The sequence below is a fragment of the Colletotrichum fioriniae genome, assembly GCF_027942845.1.
Source record: "Colletotrichum fioriniae strain IMI 355084 chromosome Unknown scaffold_16, whole genome shotgun sequence".
In the NCBI taxonomy this organism is placed as follows: domain Eukaryota; kingdom Fungi; phylum Ascomycota; class Sordariomycetes; order Glomerellales; family Glomerellaceae; genus Colletotrichum; species Colletotrichum fioriniae.
In genome coordinates this window covers 392,366-407,901 of record NW_027076852.1, presented here as the reverse complement: position 1 = coordinate 407,901, position 15,536 = coordinate 392,366, and the positions used below count along the sequence as shown (strand labels likewise).

Sequence of the window (15,536 nt, the reverse complement as noted above, 5' to 3'; positions counted from 1 at the left end):
CAAACGCCTTACGCTCTAGCAAGAGACTTTTACCGACATAACTGGAAAAGGAAATGGGGGTTCGACCCTTCGATTCAGTCGACTTCAGATGACTGCCGCCCCGCTAGGTCACTTATTGAGGTCGCTGCTAGTCGCGGAGATGAGGTGACCATCCGTAAGTTGCTCTCCAAAGGACTTGGCCCATATGGACTTAGGGACAACGCAAAACCTCACCATTGGCTGAACCCATACCACCGCCTCAGCCACCTCCGTGGTCTCATGCCACTGATCGCCGCCGCAAAGAGTCGGCATGTTCGCGCCGCACTTGCTCTAATCAGGGGACACTTCAAGTGTGATGAAGTCAGGTGGCTCTTGATCATCGGAACGGTTCTGGAAAGCAGAGACCAACAGCAACCCCACAGCAGACATGACAACTCGAAACCGTCCTCTACGTCAAATATTGATGTAGACGATGGAGAACGGCGGGTCCAGTGTGACAGAGATGTCAAATTCTGGCAGGAGTTGATCGACGCAGGGGTTCTGGATCTGCAACATTCTGCCAAAGGATGCCAATGTTCCGAAACACCAATGGCAATGGCGGCAACCCATCCCACCCGTATGGCAATAGAGGCTGCCAGAAAATTCGTCTGCAAGCAGCTCGTCGTCCCTTTCGATGCCGAGTACCGCGGATGTGGTGACCAGCCATTCACTGGAGGGAACTCACGGCAATTCGCCGAGAAGTTAAGAACAGAAACTGATATTTTATTTGTCCTAGCAGTGAATTGATGAAGAAGCTAGAAAGAAAAAGAAGTTGTAGACGTCTGAAATAATTAAGTATGAGTCAGAAACAACTCAGATCATCATTCTTTGCTTCATAGCCCACAATCGAAGGTTTTATCCAAAGGTTTCTGAACAATTGCGTGCACCATTCAGCAGATGCCAGGAAATAAGGAAATTCGAACAGATGGATGTCGTCATATCTCTTGGGGTGCCTGATCAGGTTTGTAATCATTGAACTTGTCCTGATTTTGCTACTCATATGGGGAAGCTATGTGAGCTTGAGACTCGATCAATTGTCATTACACATGTATGGAGTCGGCGAAGCTACAGTGGCCACTGCCCCCTTTTGTTCATAAAAATCATATCCACGAAGTCCACGCCGCCCGATCCTACGCCAAAACCAACCCTCGCAAACAATTGCTGCTTCAAATGAGGTGGGTGACATCCGAGACATAGCGCTTGTTGGCCTTCTTCGCTGCCTGACCGCATTGGCCAGCGATGGCAGTTGTCTTGCCATTGACGGCGCACTGGCCGTTGGCGTTGCAAGCACCAGCTCCCTTTCCATCGGTGCAAGCCAAGCCAGAGAACTCGGCCTGGGACTTGCCCTTGCCCTTTGGCAGCGTTGGCGTTGCCGGCGTTAGCGTTGTTGCCCGCATTGGCATTGTTACCAGCGTTTGCGTTCTTCTTCGCCGCATTGGCGTTCTTCTTCTTGGCAGCAGCGGCGGCGCCGTTGTTCTTCTTCGCAGCGGCAGCGGCACCAGTATTCTTCTTTGCCGCAGCGGCGTTGGCAGCGTTCGCCTTGGCGGCGGCAGCGCCATTGTTCTTCTTGGCCGCCGCTCCGGCAGCCCTCTTCTTCTTCGCTCGGGCCTCGAGGTGGGCGGCGTCGTTTGCGACGAAGTCGTCTGCACGGACTTCGATGGGGAGGGCAACATCGTTTCCTTGGACCGCGGGCTATGGGGTCATATTAGCACACTAGACTCAAGGGATTTGAAAGTGATCAAGGATGTGCTTACCAGAAATGACGTTGCCAGCCAAAAGGCCAATGGCGAAGAAAGCGGCAGTTGAGAACCTCATGTTGACTGTAAGGTCGTATTGGTACTTCGTGATAGGGAGTGGTATTATTCGTGCAAGTGACACCAGGTCTTAATGAATGAGAGCTCAATTAAAGAGAGCCGCGCACAGCACGGAGTGAATGTAATAGCAAGGAACAGAACGGAGATAGCCAGACAGACGCTCACAGTAGAAGGGAAACCTCACGCTGGAACCGGAGATTCTCTTCATGTTCTTATGTATGTTGAGATCCAGTCCTCGGTGGTATGCCACCACCACCTGCTCAATGCTTACATACAGACTTTGCTGTCACACCCTGAAACTCCGGATGGCGGTGTCACCTGAGCGCCAGTGCACCACTACATTGAGCAACACTCCAGATGAGTTTCTTTGACTCGAGATGACAGCCATGAGCCTCATCCTGCAACAAGACCTGTTCAGATGCCTGATCATCCCGTCACATCAGCAGCTCAAACGAGGCTTATTGTGCCGCAGGCCAGGGTAGCCCCGGCTCTTCGGCACACCTCAAAGTCGGTTAGGTCGGACTCCCCTTCACCAATCCTGTCGCAAAAGTTATCCGCATCGCCGTTTCAAGCTTTAAAGTTAATGCAACTCGGGCTACAATTGGACCGCTGATGGGACCAGATTTTTTCCACGGGTCTCGTTGCCCAGGGCCCCTGGCGGGCCTCGAGACCAGATTCAAGCTTGTTCTGCCAAACGCGAATCCCCGCACTTCTGGTTTCGCGGTGCATGATTTTGAAAGAGGCCCAGTCTCTCTTGACAAGAGCCAATTGTTGGAATAACGTGGGAACCCTACTTTAAGCTTGCTGCCTTCCCGTATTAGAAATGACGCTTGTTTTGGGGTGACCTCTGACCTCTTGGTGGTCAGGGATTCCGGAAGCGAGGCCGTCTTCAAACGCGCGATGTTCTAGGAGCAGACTCTTGTTTTCGCCAAGAGCAGAACAGAAAAATGGGCTCCCCCGGAATTGTGCATTATTCTCCGGTCGATGGCAGGCCTGGGGCTGTCTTTGCCTAGAGGGGATCGGGGCCGCCGGCCACCGACTTTGTGGTGATCTACAGCCATTTGTCACGGAATGACTCGAATCACGGTTGGATTTCTTGGGTGAATAAAAATAATCAGAAACGGCCACCTCAATGATTGAATCATTTGCCTCGCTGAAATTCCGTTTCCGCGGCGCAGTCCTCGGGTCTACCCAGACAAGTCCCTTCCTCCCAAAAATTGATCGTCCAAACCCGTCTTAAGAACATGTCATTAACGCTCTCATTCCAGCTCATCTTGTCTTGCGCCGACTTTGGGATGAGTCTGGGTGATGCGAAATTCAGGAGCTGAGGCCACACAGCCACAGCCCACCAATGCCACCTGATCTTACTCTGTCGTGCTGTTGTTGTTACAGAGTGCAGACTGCGAGATCGTCGCTCTCGGTACGGATAGAGGATGTGCCTATCCTTGCCTGGCCCCCAGCTCCTGAACCTGTGCCTGTATCAGGTCCGCGGCAAGTTTTGCCGTGAACAGGACCATGTTTCCGCATCCTGGTCGTGATCAGGAGAATTATTCTCAGCCACTGAATTGCTCAATTCTCCAATCACAGAGGTGATTCAAAGTTCCAGATGAGGTAAATTTTCTTGGCATAACAATTTTAGCAATTTTAACCTGGTGAGTTCCTAGACTTCGCTCTCTTGACGTCAGGAATAGACTTATTGTTCGCTAAACCCAACTCAATCCACCGGCCCAGGTGATGCACCTTGGCACCGTGGATTTACACAAGCAAAAGCAAATCGCCTCAGTCAACCCCAGTGTAGTTCACCTTGGCATTGCAGGAAGATCAATTACGTGAAACCTAGTCACGTGCAACTGCCGTTTTCCTACTATTGACATGTTGTCCAATTGAACAGCCGCCAGTCAACTCAGCTTATTGCATCGTTCAACTGTTCTCCTGCCTTCAGAGATACTTACCTGGCACGAAATGCGAGAAATAGTGCACGATTTTCTACCTAGGTACTAAGTCGTACTGGAATATTCAACTTGAATGTACATCAGTTATATGCTCCGACACCACATGTAACTCCACCCGAGCATATCACTTGAGTGCACTCTTCTTGCCATGTTGTTTTGTGTCCATTCACTTAAGGGGAAAAATCTCTAAACTTGCCGATGCTTTTGCCTGCTCCTCAACCTCAAGGCTTAAGTATTCGGCACGTGGTTTCTTGCTTCAGTACAGGTTGATCACTTTCACCATTAACCGCAAAATGGGTCGCACTTCCATGCAAACCAATCAACAGTATTAGTTGATTCACGATGGCTTCCGTTCAGCCGATGCCAGATCCGGTAATCGGAGGCCAAGCTCTCCTTCCGGTGTGATAGTATACATTTTTGGTCTAGACGACGGGTAAAATGTTAAGGCAAAATCTTTGCCGCTGCAAGAGCGGGACGGCTTGCAGATCTCAATTATCGACAGTATTTCTAGAGATTGCAGTGCCGCTGTACCCCAGATTTCGTCGGCCGACACACCTAAATATTGGATTTAGCCTGAGTCCCATCTCCCGGTGCCAAGCTCCCAAGTGCTTAGTGTACCAAACTTGGAAGGCAACTGCCGCGTAACGCCGAACTTGTCACGAGGGCGGTTTTGTAATCACCCAGTCATGTCGACATCTTCTCCAACAACCGCGATGTAGCCATTGGGTGTAAGAGTAATTGATGTGGTTGCTGTCAGACACGTTTAGCCTTATTAAGTTCAACTCTTCCTATCCAGTCAAACGATAATGGCATCTGATCTCAAATTATAAAAGCGGCATCGATCCGGTGAACGGCAGGACGAGAAAATTTCTAACTCACCAGCCAGAGCATAGTAGACCACATTGATCAAGCAAAGCCACCAAAATGGTTTCGTTCTCCAGAGCACTTGTTACCTTGGCGACTGTCTTCGGAGTCATTGCCAGTCCTACCGGGGAACTGATCGAGAAGCGACAATCCACTCCAAGCTCGACCGGATACCATAACGGATACTACTACTCATGGTGGACTGATGGAGGATCCCAAGTAACTTACACCAACGGTGCTGGTGGTTCCTACAGCGTCAACTGGGGAGGTGGGGGCGGCAACTTTGTCGGAGGCAAGGGTTGGAACCCGGGAGGCTCCAAGTAAGTCCGAATCCTTCCATGCTAACAATGAACTTGGTTCTCTAATCAGTTCATATTGCATGTTCTCAGGACCATCAACTACTCTGGCACATACAACCCCAATGGAAACAGTGTAAGTAAAGACCACAAAAAATAGAGGATTTAAGGTATGCATCTTGAAACTGACCTGTTTGACAGTACCTGGCTGTCTACGGCTGGACTCAGAACCCTCTGATTGAGTACTACATTGTCGAAAACTACGGTACCTACAACCCAGCTTCCGCTGCCACGAAGAAGGGTTCTGTCACCAGTGATGGAGGCACCTATGACATCTATGTCAGCACCCGCGTCAACCAGCCCAGCATCGAGGGCACTAAGACATTCCAACAGTACTGGTCCATCGTAAGTCCCCTGTGTAGAAAGTCCCCCAGGCCACTTACAGTGTTGGAGAAGTTCGGACTAACGAAACATCCAACAGCGAACCTCTAAGCGCACCGGTGGTACTGTTACGACTGGCAACCATTTTGCGGCCTGGGCGTCAGTCGGACTCAACCTTGGAACCCACAACTACATGATCGTGGCCACCGAAGGATATTACAGTAGTGGGTCGGCTAGTATTACCGTCAACACTCCTGCTTGATGATTGGGAAACTTCATCTGAAAGACAGCCTTTGCTTGATTTCAATTTCTGATGGGCAATACTACCTTTCGTGAAAGGTGGAGCCACCAGCTCCCAGTTCCTTTCTGCTGTACATATCACTCATTTCTTTTGAACACATTTGACACTCAAGGTAGTGGTCAGTAGTGTACATAGTCTTCTTGGAAAGAACACAAAGGATGTTTCATTCCATACTCTTCGGCGGAGAGGGCCATTTTCACTTGACGTTTGATTACTTTGAAAGACTTCATGTCACATATTTTGCAGAAAAGTGCTGCACTGAGTGGAAATATCTACATTGAAATATCTGTTGTGACTGATGTTGAAGAACGATGAATCGTAGAAAGTAATGAGGTGACTGGTGGTACGCGTCATAGTGGCCGCACATGTCTCCAGATGTCAAAGGTTGTGTTGGCACCAAATATCTCCAAGTGTTCAGGGTGGCCCGTTGATAGCTTCCTCCTCGGCCTTCTTCTCCGCGATCGCTGCAGCCTCCTCTGGAGAAATATTGACAAAGGCTTCAGTGGTATCAACATTCTCTGCCTGAGAGATTGCATCCGCGCGAGCTCGGCCATACCATCTGCCAATCTGGCCTCGCTTCTCGATCTCCAAGCCCCGAGCTGCGGCGCAGACGGGGGGCTCAATGAGCACGCCCGTTTGCGGGAATGGCTCGAGGGGACCCCAAACATTGCCATCATCGTCAGCGCCGACACCCTTCGTCAGGAACTCCATCTGAGAGAAGTCATATGAGACTGGCGGAACACCAGGCACATCCTGTTCTCCGGGCACCCATACGTTGACGGGCTGCACGTATGTTCCGGCAGTAATCCCGTTCTTGGTCACGCGGGTCTTGGCCACACCGTCAATCTCAGCGGTGACACGGTACTCTCGGGTGTATCTGAAGAGAATGTTGTTGCGGTATTCAAACTTGTTCTGGGCATTCCGGCCTCCTCGAAGTCCCATGGAGGCAATGATGCGGTCGGTAGTCGCGCCTGTACAGGGATCGACGTCCATCGCGTACAGAGAAACTGTGGCGCGGTTGTTGGAGACGAAGCCGATGAACTGCAGGCTCAATTGTCAGCAATTTTATCAACCTGGATGCTTAGTGTTGATCGCACTTACTCGAGACTCTGCGATTTCAGCGTTGGGGTTTGGGTTGTCAATCCCCAGTAGACCAAGTTCCATCCTCACGTAGACAACCTCACCGAGAGTGTTGATCTGTACGTTCTGCGCCACGATACTGAACGCAATAACTTCAGCGCCTCGACGAAATCCGGAAAAGGTGATGAAATCGCCGGCTTGGAATGGAGCCATTACAACTGGGTCGGGTGCTGTACTTTACTCAAATGTCAGCTTATCGCATGTAATTTTATGACGACACTAAGGAGAAACTTGACTTACAAAGTGCCCGGCCCGACAAAAGGTCGGTTGCTCAGAGGACAGAGAGGATCAGTCTCATTGCGGGGAATGCACATGGGAAAACCCGAGAAAGACGTGATACTGGGACTCTGATCATCCGCAGTCATCAACGGTGCGCCGGTATAGCCCTTTGAGAAAACGGCATTCGGGTCTGAAATCCTTACGGTTGGCCCATTCTGGATCTTTAGACTGCCGTCCGCGAAATCTACGGATTCAACAAAGCCACTGCTCAACCCTTCGAAGAATTCGTAGAGTTGGACTTGAGCAACACGGGGCTCTCCGTTGATGCTATTTCCAATGACCTATATGCGAATATTAGCAATGCTCCATTTCAGTTTGTTGTGTATGGCAGGTGTCTATACCAAGGTCTCATATCCGGTGAAATCCGCCTTGTTGGCGACAAACTCCTTCCAGGGCACCCAAGCAGCTGGAAACTGTACCAAAAGGTTCTTTGGCACATTGACCGTAAAGCCGTTGACGACAATTGTCCCGCCCGTATTGAATGTATCGTCAGTTGCAGTGGCATCTTCAAGAGCACCTTGAACCCAAATAGGGGCCTCTTGAGATGCTACAGAAACCACCAATAGGGACCAGATAGTGATAAAGACACGGAGAAGATGCATATTGACTCGATTTGACTGAGAAGATGGAGAGATGATGGTTCTGATGGAGGATATTCATATCGTCGTACGGAAATCGTCGTCATTTTATCAAAAACCTCAAAAGGTACTTCCTTCCTAAACTTTCGAGAGTCTTGGGAGCGTGCAATCTCATTTCCATTGTGCCCCTCCTAGTTCTGGCATCAACGAAAGAAACCTTTCGTAGACTATGGGCGAGAGAGGATGAGGTCGTAGAGCCTATGTCGATGCCCGCGTCAACGGCCATTGCCAAGATTGAACCATCACTTTTTCCTGTCGCTTCCTTCGATGGACTGTCTTGGCCTTCTCGCAGACGCAAGTGTTTTCTCATCACGACAACTATAGACGGCGAATGACACGCTGCAGCGTGACTCTGCGGAGTTGACATTCTCAACCCGGGCAAGCCGACGCGGACAGCGGTATCTTGTGAGGCCTCCTTATCACTCCGATCACCGGATCAGCCTGCAGGAAATCATGAGTATTGGATTTACGAGGATTCCTAAAATTCAGAGAATGTTGACCGCCAAACAGACTGGCCGGCGAGGAGGTACCCCATCCCGAAGTGCATGTCAACCTCCCTAGGAAGCCCGCTCCGCCGTCTTTGCCAAGACAGGAAATTGGTTGAGTGATTTCTCCCCAGCCATGCGCGTGACTAAATTACGTGTATTGACCCCTAGATGCAGTGCTGTACCCTTACATCGTGGAGGTGACCGCAAGTGCGCAATGATAACTCCAGGATGCGGCTCCACTACGTGCAACTCTCCCGCATGGTTTAGGTCTCGGGCCTGATTCCGCGAGGTGCACTACTGGTCTATAATTGGCGACCTATGCCGGGGTTGGAATCGGGTTGAGAGAAAACCGAGTCGTCAAAACCTGCCAGTCCGGCATCCTGATTCAAGAATCCCGGGAGCGGGGAAGTTGCAACGGCTGGGGGGATGCAACCCAGGATCCCGGACCAGCTCAGACTCTTGGTCATTTCTGCCGATGGGTGAGTACATGTAAGGTCTCAAGACTCAGGACGCGGCTCCTGAGCGATCCCAGCCCATCATATGGGACGTGAGCTTGGACTAGGTACTGTACAATTGGCGAGCACCTCATTGGTGGTCGTAACTACAAAGACGGACAGGTTGGGGCTATTGGCGACAAGGGTACCTTACTTGTGTTAACCGCAGATAATCGCCTAAACTTTCGTCACGCAAGAGATGCATGCAGGCGCAGCCAGTTGTCTCAGCTCTCACAATCTGATCTCGTTGGATACACGCTTGCGACTTGGCCAAGATATGGTGAGCACGGGTCACCGCGCGCGCCTACTAGTTAGGCCAGGCAGAAAAACCACGAACAGCATTCTGGAAGTCCAACAAGAGCTCTAGGTACTACAGGAAGAAGAGTCGCGTCTGGCAATGACTAGGATAGCTCGGTCCTCAGCACAGAACGGCTGCGGCGCGTTGAGACGCCCATCGTCCGGCGTTATCCCCGGTTTAAGTTTTCACAGCTTCACATGCTATGGGCTGGGTTGCAATTATTACCGACGGACTATACCGGGCTAGCTAAGAGTTGCCGTCCCTCAACGGTGATGCTACATCTTGGCAATGGGAACGATAACCAAGCAACGCTCCCATAACTGTAGTGCCAGACAAGCACTGCAGCCGCATCGAGACTTGAGTCGTGGGCGGGCCCATTACTCGCTAAGGGATATTTACGCGATGCTCCACGCGCGGGGTCAGAGCCCATTCCAGGAGAGAATGCGGTCTTCTGAGCTCTGAAATCTTCGTCGAACGCTCTCGCCTTTGACCCTTGATAGTCCCTGAAGGCAATTGAATATCAAAAGCGGAAATGCCCACATATCTACCTTGCAGTATCCCCGCGTATTGCCTGCGGGAGCCATGGGTCTTGACCGGCCACTCCCGCCAAGGACTACCGTGAGAACGGGTCTAGAGCACGGTTAACATTGCCACCTTCCTCTCTAGAAAAGCGACCGCAACCTCATTGCTCCATGTTCCCGGCTCTACATGCTTCTCAGAGTCATTGTATCTTTCCCCTTTTCAAACTTGGCAGAAAGTACAGGCCGTTGGTGGCGTGGCCTGGTTACAATGAGGATGCATGACGCGACCCAGTCTCCATCGTGCTGGACACTCTTGGCGAAAGGGGGTCGGCTTTCCAACTCACTCGAATCTTTCGACTAACATGAACAGAATATGTCAGCCTCCGGATGTTTTCTACTGTTGATTTCAAATGCTTACAAGAAAGAGGCGAAGGCTCTCCTTCGAAATACTCCTGAGATATGTTTTAGCTGACCACATACTGTCATCTAGCATAGATGTGAAGTTCAAGAACTTGAGGAGTTGTTTTTGGGACGACGACTCTCAAGTCTCAGGAAGCTTCGTGAGGTCACTATGTTACTTGTATATGTTGAGTTAATAGCTTTCAGAACTATTCTGATTGCAGTAAAGTTGGCTGATAGAGTTGCGGGTTGGCCGATTACCTCTTGTGATAAGGTTTAGACGGCCTTTTCTCGACCCCTGAACCACAGCCAGTGGAATCAAACAGAAAAGGCCCATGGTCCTTCAGGCCCCTGCCCAACAAGAGTGGTCCTACGAGAAGACGGATGCGGGATTTACAAAAACCCATGCTAGGCGCGCGGGGGAGACAGTTGTCGATATCAAAGCGTCACCGAGTCGACATTTACGATTCCATCTCCGCACCTGGAGGGGCCCAGAGGGGGAAAGGGGGCAGGTTCACCCGAAGGAGCAGATTAGTAGTCGGGTTGTCTCCATTCCGAATGCAAGAAGAACTCGTTTCTAGATCGACGGTTCATTCTAAGTGCTTATCATCAAGACTTCCTTGGAGGGGCGGATAGACTAGTCAGTGTTACTATAGCTCTTGGCAGGAGGTCGGACCATGCTCCCCGCTATGGCGGGCAGCTTTGGTGAATGAGAGCAGCGGGCCATATGGTTAGAGCCGGATCCAGATCCGCAAAGGGAATACGAGTACACTTTCTGCTTCCACTACAAAGCCGAAATTTCATTGGGTTAGGTTCAAGTACACAGTTAAGGTAGCTAGAAGATCCAGGATTATTCCCCGGTTATACTCGGTTGGTGACAGAACCTACATGAAGAATAGAACTGTGACTTGGCCCATTGAATGACTGCTCAGTTGGCACCTAGGAGATCCAAGTAACGCTTCATGAAAGCTATCGTAGCAAGTACACGGTGTGATTTCTCAACTGAAGACCCGGATGATAGTGGCACGCCTAATATTGCCGGGTTTGGACGCCTGTCGCCTACTTCCTGTCCCATTGGATGTCTCAATGTAATGGTCTTCTGTTGTTAGACCAAGGCCCTTTGACTCTTAGCAAGCACGAGTCTCTGCCGAGTCATATTAGCGCAATAGCGTATCATTCATCCAAGACTGCCATCTTCTTAGCGAAAATATGTTTCACTGTACTATCACAAAGAGCCTCCAGCCGCGTTTGCCAAGATAGGTGCTCGTGCACCATCAAGATCCCAGCAGCGACCAGCCCATCATTGATACGACTCTCAAAATGAAAGGATCATGAGGGACGATACATGTGCCAATGGTACTCCTCTAGGGAACAATCCATTCTCTTTGTCTGTGGGTCTTTGCGAGTTGCTGCCACCTTGTGCAATAACATGAGATCCACCGCATACCTAGTAGGATGAGGGACATTGCAAACATCGCAAGATAATCGGCTCAGTGGCGATGTAACTGCAATGACATGTGAGTGTGCGCGATTTCTGCAGTTGATGCCATCACTTACATCGGCCATTGATTTCCTATCACGGCCTTCAAGGCAAGTCTCTTGCAGAAAACTTGCATCAGTCACAAGGCATGCATCAGCTTCATGACCGGATTACCGCAAGGGGACTGGAAGATTTCTCTTCCTTCAATTCCTATCCGACTTCGGAGTCGAAGCTGAAGTGGTTCCGAGTCCTGACTTGGCAAAATTCCCAGGTCTTTTCTTGTGCTGGGTCTTGTCTCCTAATTCTTGTATAAGATCACTTGCCCCGTGTGTTCCAGATCCAACAGAATATCTTGCTCAACAGACATTCTAAGAACCTGGAGCCCTGATCTTCTAGTCACTATTCTACTTCCCACAATATGCGGTTCCAACTGGCCGTGGTGCTTTTGCAAGCGGTGCTCTCCGCCAGCCTAGCTCAAGCTCAAAATTCCTCCTTCACTGATACACACATTTCCCAAATTCCCGAGGCAGAAGTTGTAGCCCTCGCTCAGATTGTGGAGGATGACCCGGAAGATGTATTCACTCTTCTCAAAGACTGGGAAAGCCCTGAGTATGCCTTGATTTACAAGGTGCCTCTGCCCATTCCGCCTGTAAAGGAACCTACCAAGTACGACTATCAGCTATCTTTCCTTCTCTCTGGGCAATATTTCTGACATATCCTCCAGAAAGATCATTAATCCAGTCACGAACAAGGAAATTTGGTACTACGAGCTTGAGATCAAGCCTTTCAGTCAGGCGGTCTATCCCAACTTGCGCCCTGCAACTCTGGTGGGCTACGATGGCATCTCCCCGGGACCGACACTGATTATTCCTCGCGGAACGGAGTCTATCGTCAGATTTATTAACAACGCCGCCGCCGAGAACTCGGTTCATCTTCACGGGTCCTACTCCCGTGCGCCTTTCGATGGTTGGGCGGAAGATATTACCAACCCAGGGGAGTACAAAGACTACTACTACCCGAACCAACAGTCGGCAAGATTGCTGTGGTACCATGATCATGCAATGCATCTTGTAAGTCCCCCATAGCATGTTGTAACTGTAGGCATAACCTCTAATTCAAACCCTTAGACCGCTGAGAATGCCTACATGGGACAGGCCGGCGCCTACTTGATCACTGATGAGGCAGAGACCGCTCTCAACCTGCCTTCTGGTTATGGCGTCTATGACATTCCTCTTGTTCTCTCTGCGAAGCAATATAACGACGATGGTACCCTATTCTCAACCAAAGGTGAGACTGACAGTCTCTGGGGCGATCTTATTCACGTCAACGGCCAGCCGTGGCCGTTTCTCAATGTCGAGCCACGGAAATACCGATTCCGTTTCTTGAACGCAGCAGTTTCCCGCGCTTTTGCGCTATACCTTGTCAACTCCAATGCTGTGAATGGAAAGCTGCCGTTCCAAGTAATCAGCTCCGATAATGGACTCTTGGGAAAGCCGGTGCAAGTCGCAGACCTTGTGTGTCTAATCTCGAATATTTAACTGAAGACGGAAGTTTGCTGACTTTTGCTCAGTATGTCTCACCAGCTGAGCGATATGAAATTGTGATCGATTTCGCTCAGTACGCTGGCCAGAGACTCGAAATCAGGAATTTCCCCAAGGCTGGCGGTATCGGCGTCGAGGACGACTACTTGCACACCGACAAAGTAATGCAGTTCGTCGTCGGTACGACCTTATCCAGCCCAGACACATCCACCGTCCCAGAAATCCTTCGCACAGTTCCCTTCCCGACATCGACTGACAACGTTATTGATCACCATTTTCGTTTCCATCGTACCAACGGTGAATGGCGTATCAATGGCGTGGGCTTCGCCGATGCTGAGAACCGTGTTCTCGCCAACGTCCCTAGAGGCAAGGTCGAGATTTGGGAGCTTGAGAACAGTTCAGATGGTTGGTCTCACCCCATCCACGTCCATCTCGTTGACTTCAAGGTCATCGCTAGAGACGGTGATCGCGGTGTGATGCCCTACGAAGCAGAGGGCTTGAAAGATGTTGTCTGGTTGGGCAGAGGCGAGTCAGTCCTCGTTGAGGCACACTACGCCCCTTGGGACGGTGTTTACATGTTCCATTGTCATAACCTGATCCACGAGGACAGCGATATGATGGCCGCTTTCAACGTCACTGTGCTTCCAGAGTTTGGATACAACGAGACCAAGTTCATTGACCCCATGGAAGCGCGCTGGAGAGCGAAGCCGTACGTCATGGCTGATCTTCGAACTCGGGCTGGACCGTTCTCCGACTCTGCCATCGAGGAGGCGGTGCAGTCCATGGCCGCTACTGACCCGTACAGCAAGGTGGACGATGTGTACAAAAATCTCGATCAATACTGGGCATCGCATGTGAGTAAGTAAGGGGAGTTGGACATGAGCGCCGAGTTGGAGGCGCCTAAGTGTGCATGGTTTTCTTTACTTTCCTATCATTTTCCTTGGCCGCCAGCTTCTACGTTCCTTTATACTTCCATTTGCTCATCATCATCACCTTCTTGTAAATATGTAGACATGAGCATGCTCTGTTTCACGAACCCATCAGCTTAGCAATCCTTGATTTTCGAGTAGTCTTGACCATGATTTGAACCATATTCGGATTCTGTGGCGCGAACCTTGTTTCCAAGACGCAATATTGACTAAAGAAAGCGGCATACGAGAGTGGCCTTCAATGTGTTGCCCCCGACATCCCACTGCAAAGCATCGGTCAAATAACGCTATTTGGATACTGGTATCAAAAGTTTCGGGGCAGTTGTAAGTAATACAGCAGTGAGGTCCGTAGATTAGGCAGCGCCAGAACAACAGCCAGTGGCTGTCACAATTGTGTGTCGTCAAGTTTAGCAACAAATGGACGAGTTCCATCCCTACAGAACCCCCTTGTAACAAACTGGGCAGAATTCGATCCACCGATCTGACGCAAGCCAGGCATACCCTGCCAAGTTTTCCTATTCCCTCAGTAAACTTCAGATTCGCCTAACCATATTGACGTTCCTGGCAACACCCACAAAGATCAAGTTCACACCTTTATACACTTTCCAACCAATCTCGGATTCTTCGGAGCTTGGCAATCAGACGATCAGCACAAACTGCACCTGAAGAGTACATCCTGAGGCATGCTACGCACCAGGTGACATGTGAAGGCCGAGAGCGGGAGCTGATTTTTGACTTCCTACACGCGAGATTTTGGGCCTACAACGAACGAGCAAGGACGACAAACCTCGCCCATTTCTACTCTGGAAGCCATCAGACCATTGTGACTGAGACCGAGAATACCAAGCATTCTGAGGGACTACAGAGCGGACAACACCGTATCTGTATGCGGAATGGACCATATCTCAGGTTTGATCAATGCCTGGATGTTGACAATACTTCACTAGATTCTGCTCGACTACCGCAAAGTTAACGACTAAATCTCCCATTGACGGCCCAGATTGGATTATCGCTGGTTGGGCGTAGTGCCCTACCTCATCCTAACATCTTCTTAATCTTCGACACGTACATACTTGGCGGTCTGAGTTCGTAGTACTATGAATATGTTCCCATGTTCTAATAAAAACTTAGCCATGAAGGCATCTATCAGTCTAGAACCTACATGGCCTGTTGATTCTAGTACGCGTAAAGGTTGATCGCTTCGTCTTGGGTGCTTCTGATCTTCCTATTGGCGCGTTTCAAGACGCACTTCATAGCCCATGCTGTCAAGACCACGCCCAGTGAAAAGGCGATGCTAGCAATCATGGCTCTACGAAACAGAGGGCTATCACTATCCGGCCATAAATAAGGGGTGTAGACAAAAGACAGGTTGCCAAAAGTATTGACAATGGCGATTGCGGCAGCTTTCTTCTCGTCAGTCTGGCCGACCGTTGCCGACGTCCACGCAACTGGAGTGATGCGTTAGCCCATGCTCATCGAGTCAATATGCCCGGGTTGAGCAAGTAATAATCACCATTGATGTTGTTAACTCCATACGTAGCCGCCACAAACAAAACCATAGCGAAGTAGCGTGCGCCGATATTCATCGTACTCGTTGCTACCGCGAAGCCGACGATTGCGACTGCCTTAGAACCTGTGATATGCCAGGTACGTTCGTTGAACCTTCCCGATGACCATGACACCAGAACGGACGTCGCTCCTCC

At 50.3% G+C, this 15,536-nt stretch overlaps 4 protein-coding genes across 4 annotated transcripts; 2 read left to right on the top strand and 2 right to left on the bottom strand.

Annotated features, from left to right (window-relative positions):
* Window positions 1–1,184: 1,184 nt before the first annotated feature.
* On the bottom strand, window positions 1,185–1,833 carry N0V96_010970 (uncharacterized protein; the record flags this gene model as incomplete). The annotated part of the gene is made up of 3 exons (XM_065759114.1): window positions 1,185–1,286; window positions 1,360–1,697; window positions 1,773–1,833. The coding sequence occupies 3 exons, from the start codon at window positions 1,831–1,833 to the stop codon at window positions 1,185–1,187; spliced, it is 501 nt and encodes a 166-aa protein (XP_065612212.1).
* A 2,875-nt stretch (window positions 1,834–4,708) lies between these two features.
* N0V96_010969 (uncharacterized protein) lies at window positions 4,709–5,587 on the top strand (the record flags this gene model as incomplete). Its single annotated transcript, XM_053195736.1, has 4 exons — window positions 4,709–4,968; window positions 5,038–5,080; window positions 5,146–5,349; window positions 5,426–5,587. The coding sequence occupies 4 exons, from the start codon at window positions 4,709–4,711 to the stop codon at window positions 5,585–5,587; spliced, it is 669 nt and encodes a 222-aa protein (XP_053046771.1).
* A 453-nt stretch (window positions 5,588–6,040) lies between these two features.
* Window positions 6,041–7,647, bottom strand: N0V96_010968 (uncharacterized protein; the record flags this gene model as incomplete). The annotated part of the gene is made up of 4 exons (XM_053195737.1): window positions 6,041–6,667; window positions 6,728–6,941; window positions 7,007–7,326; window positions 7,387–7,647. 4 exons carry the CDS (start codon window positions 7,645–7,647, stop codon window positions 6,041–6,043), a joined length of 1,422 nt encoding a protein of 473 aa, XP_053046772.1.
* Window positions 7,648–11,781: 4,134 nt separating this feature from the next.
* Window positions 11,782–13,770, top strand: N0V96_010967 (uncharacterized protein; the record flags this gene model as incomplete). Its single annotated transcript, XM_053195738.1, has 4 exons — window positions 11,782–12,029; window positions 12,088–12,433; window positions 12,491–12,877; window positions 12,934–13,770. 4 exons carry the CDS (start codon window positions 11,782–11,784, stop codon window positions 13,768–13,770), a joined length of 1,818 nt encoding a protein of 605 aa, XP_053046773.1.
* Between the last annotated feature and the right edge of the window lie 1,766 nt (window positions 13,771–15,536).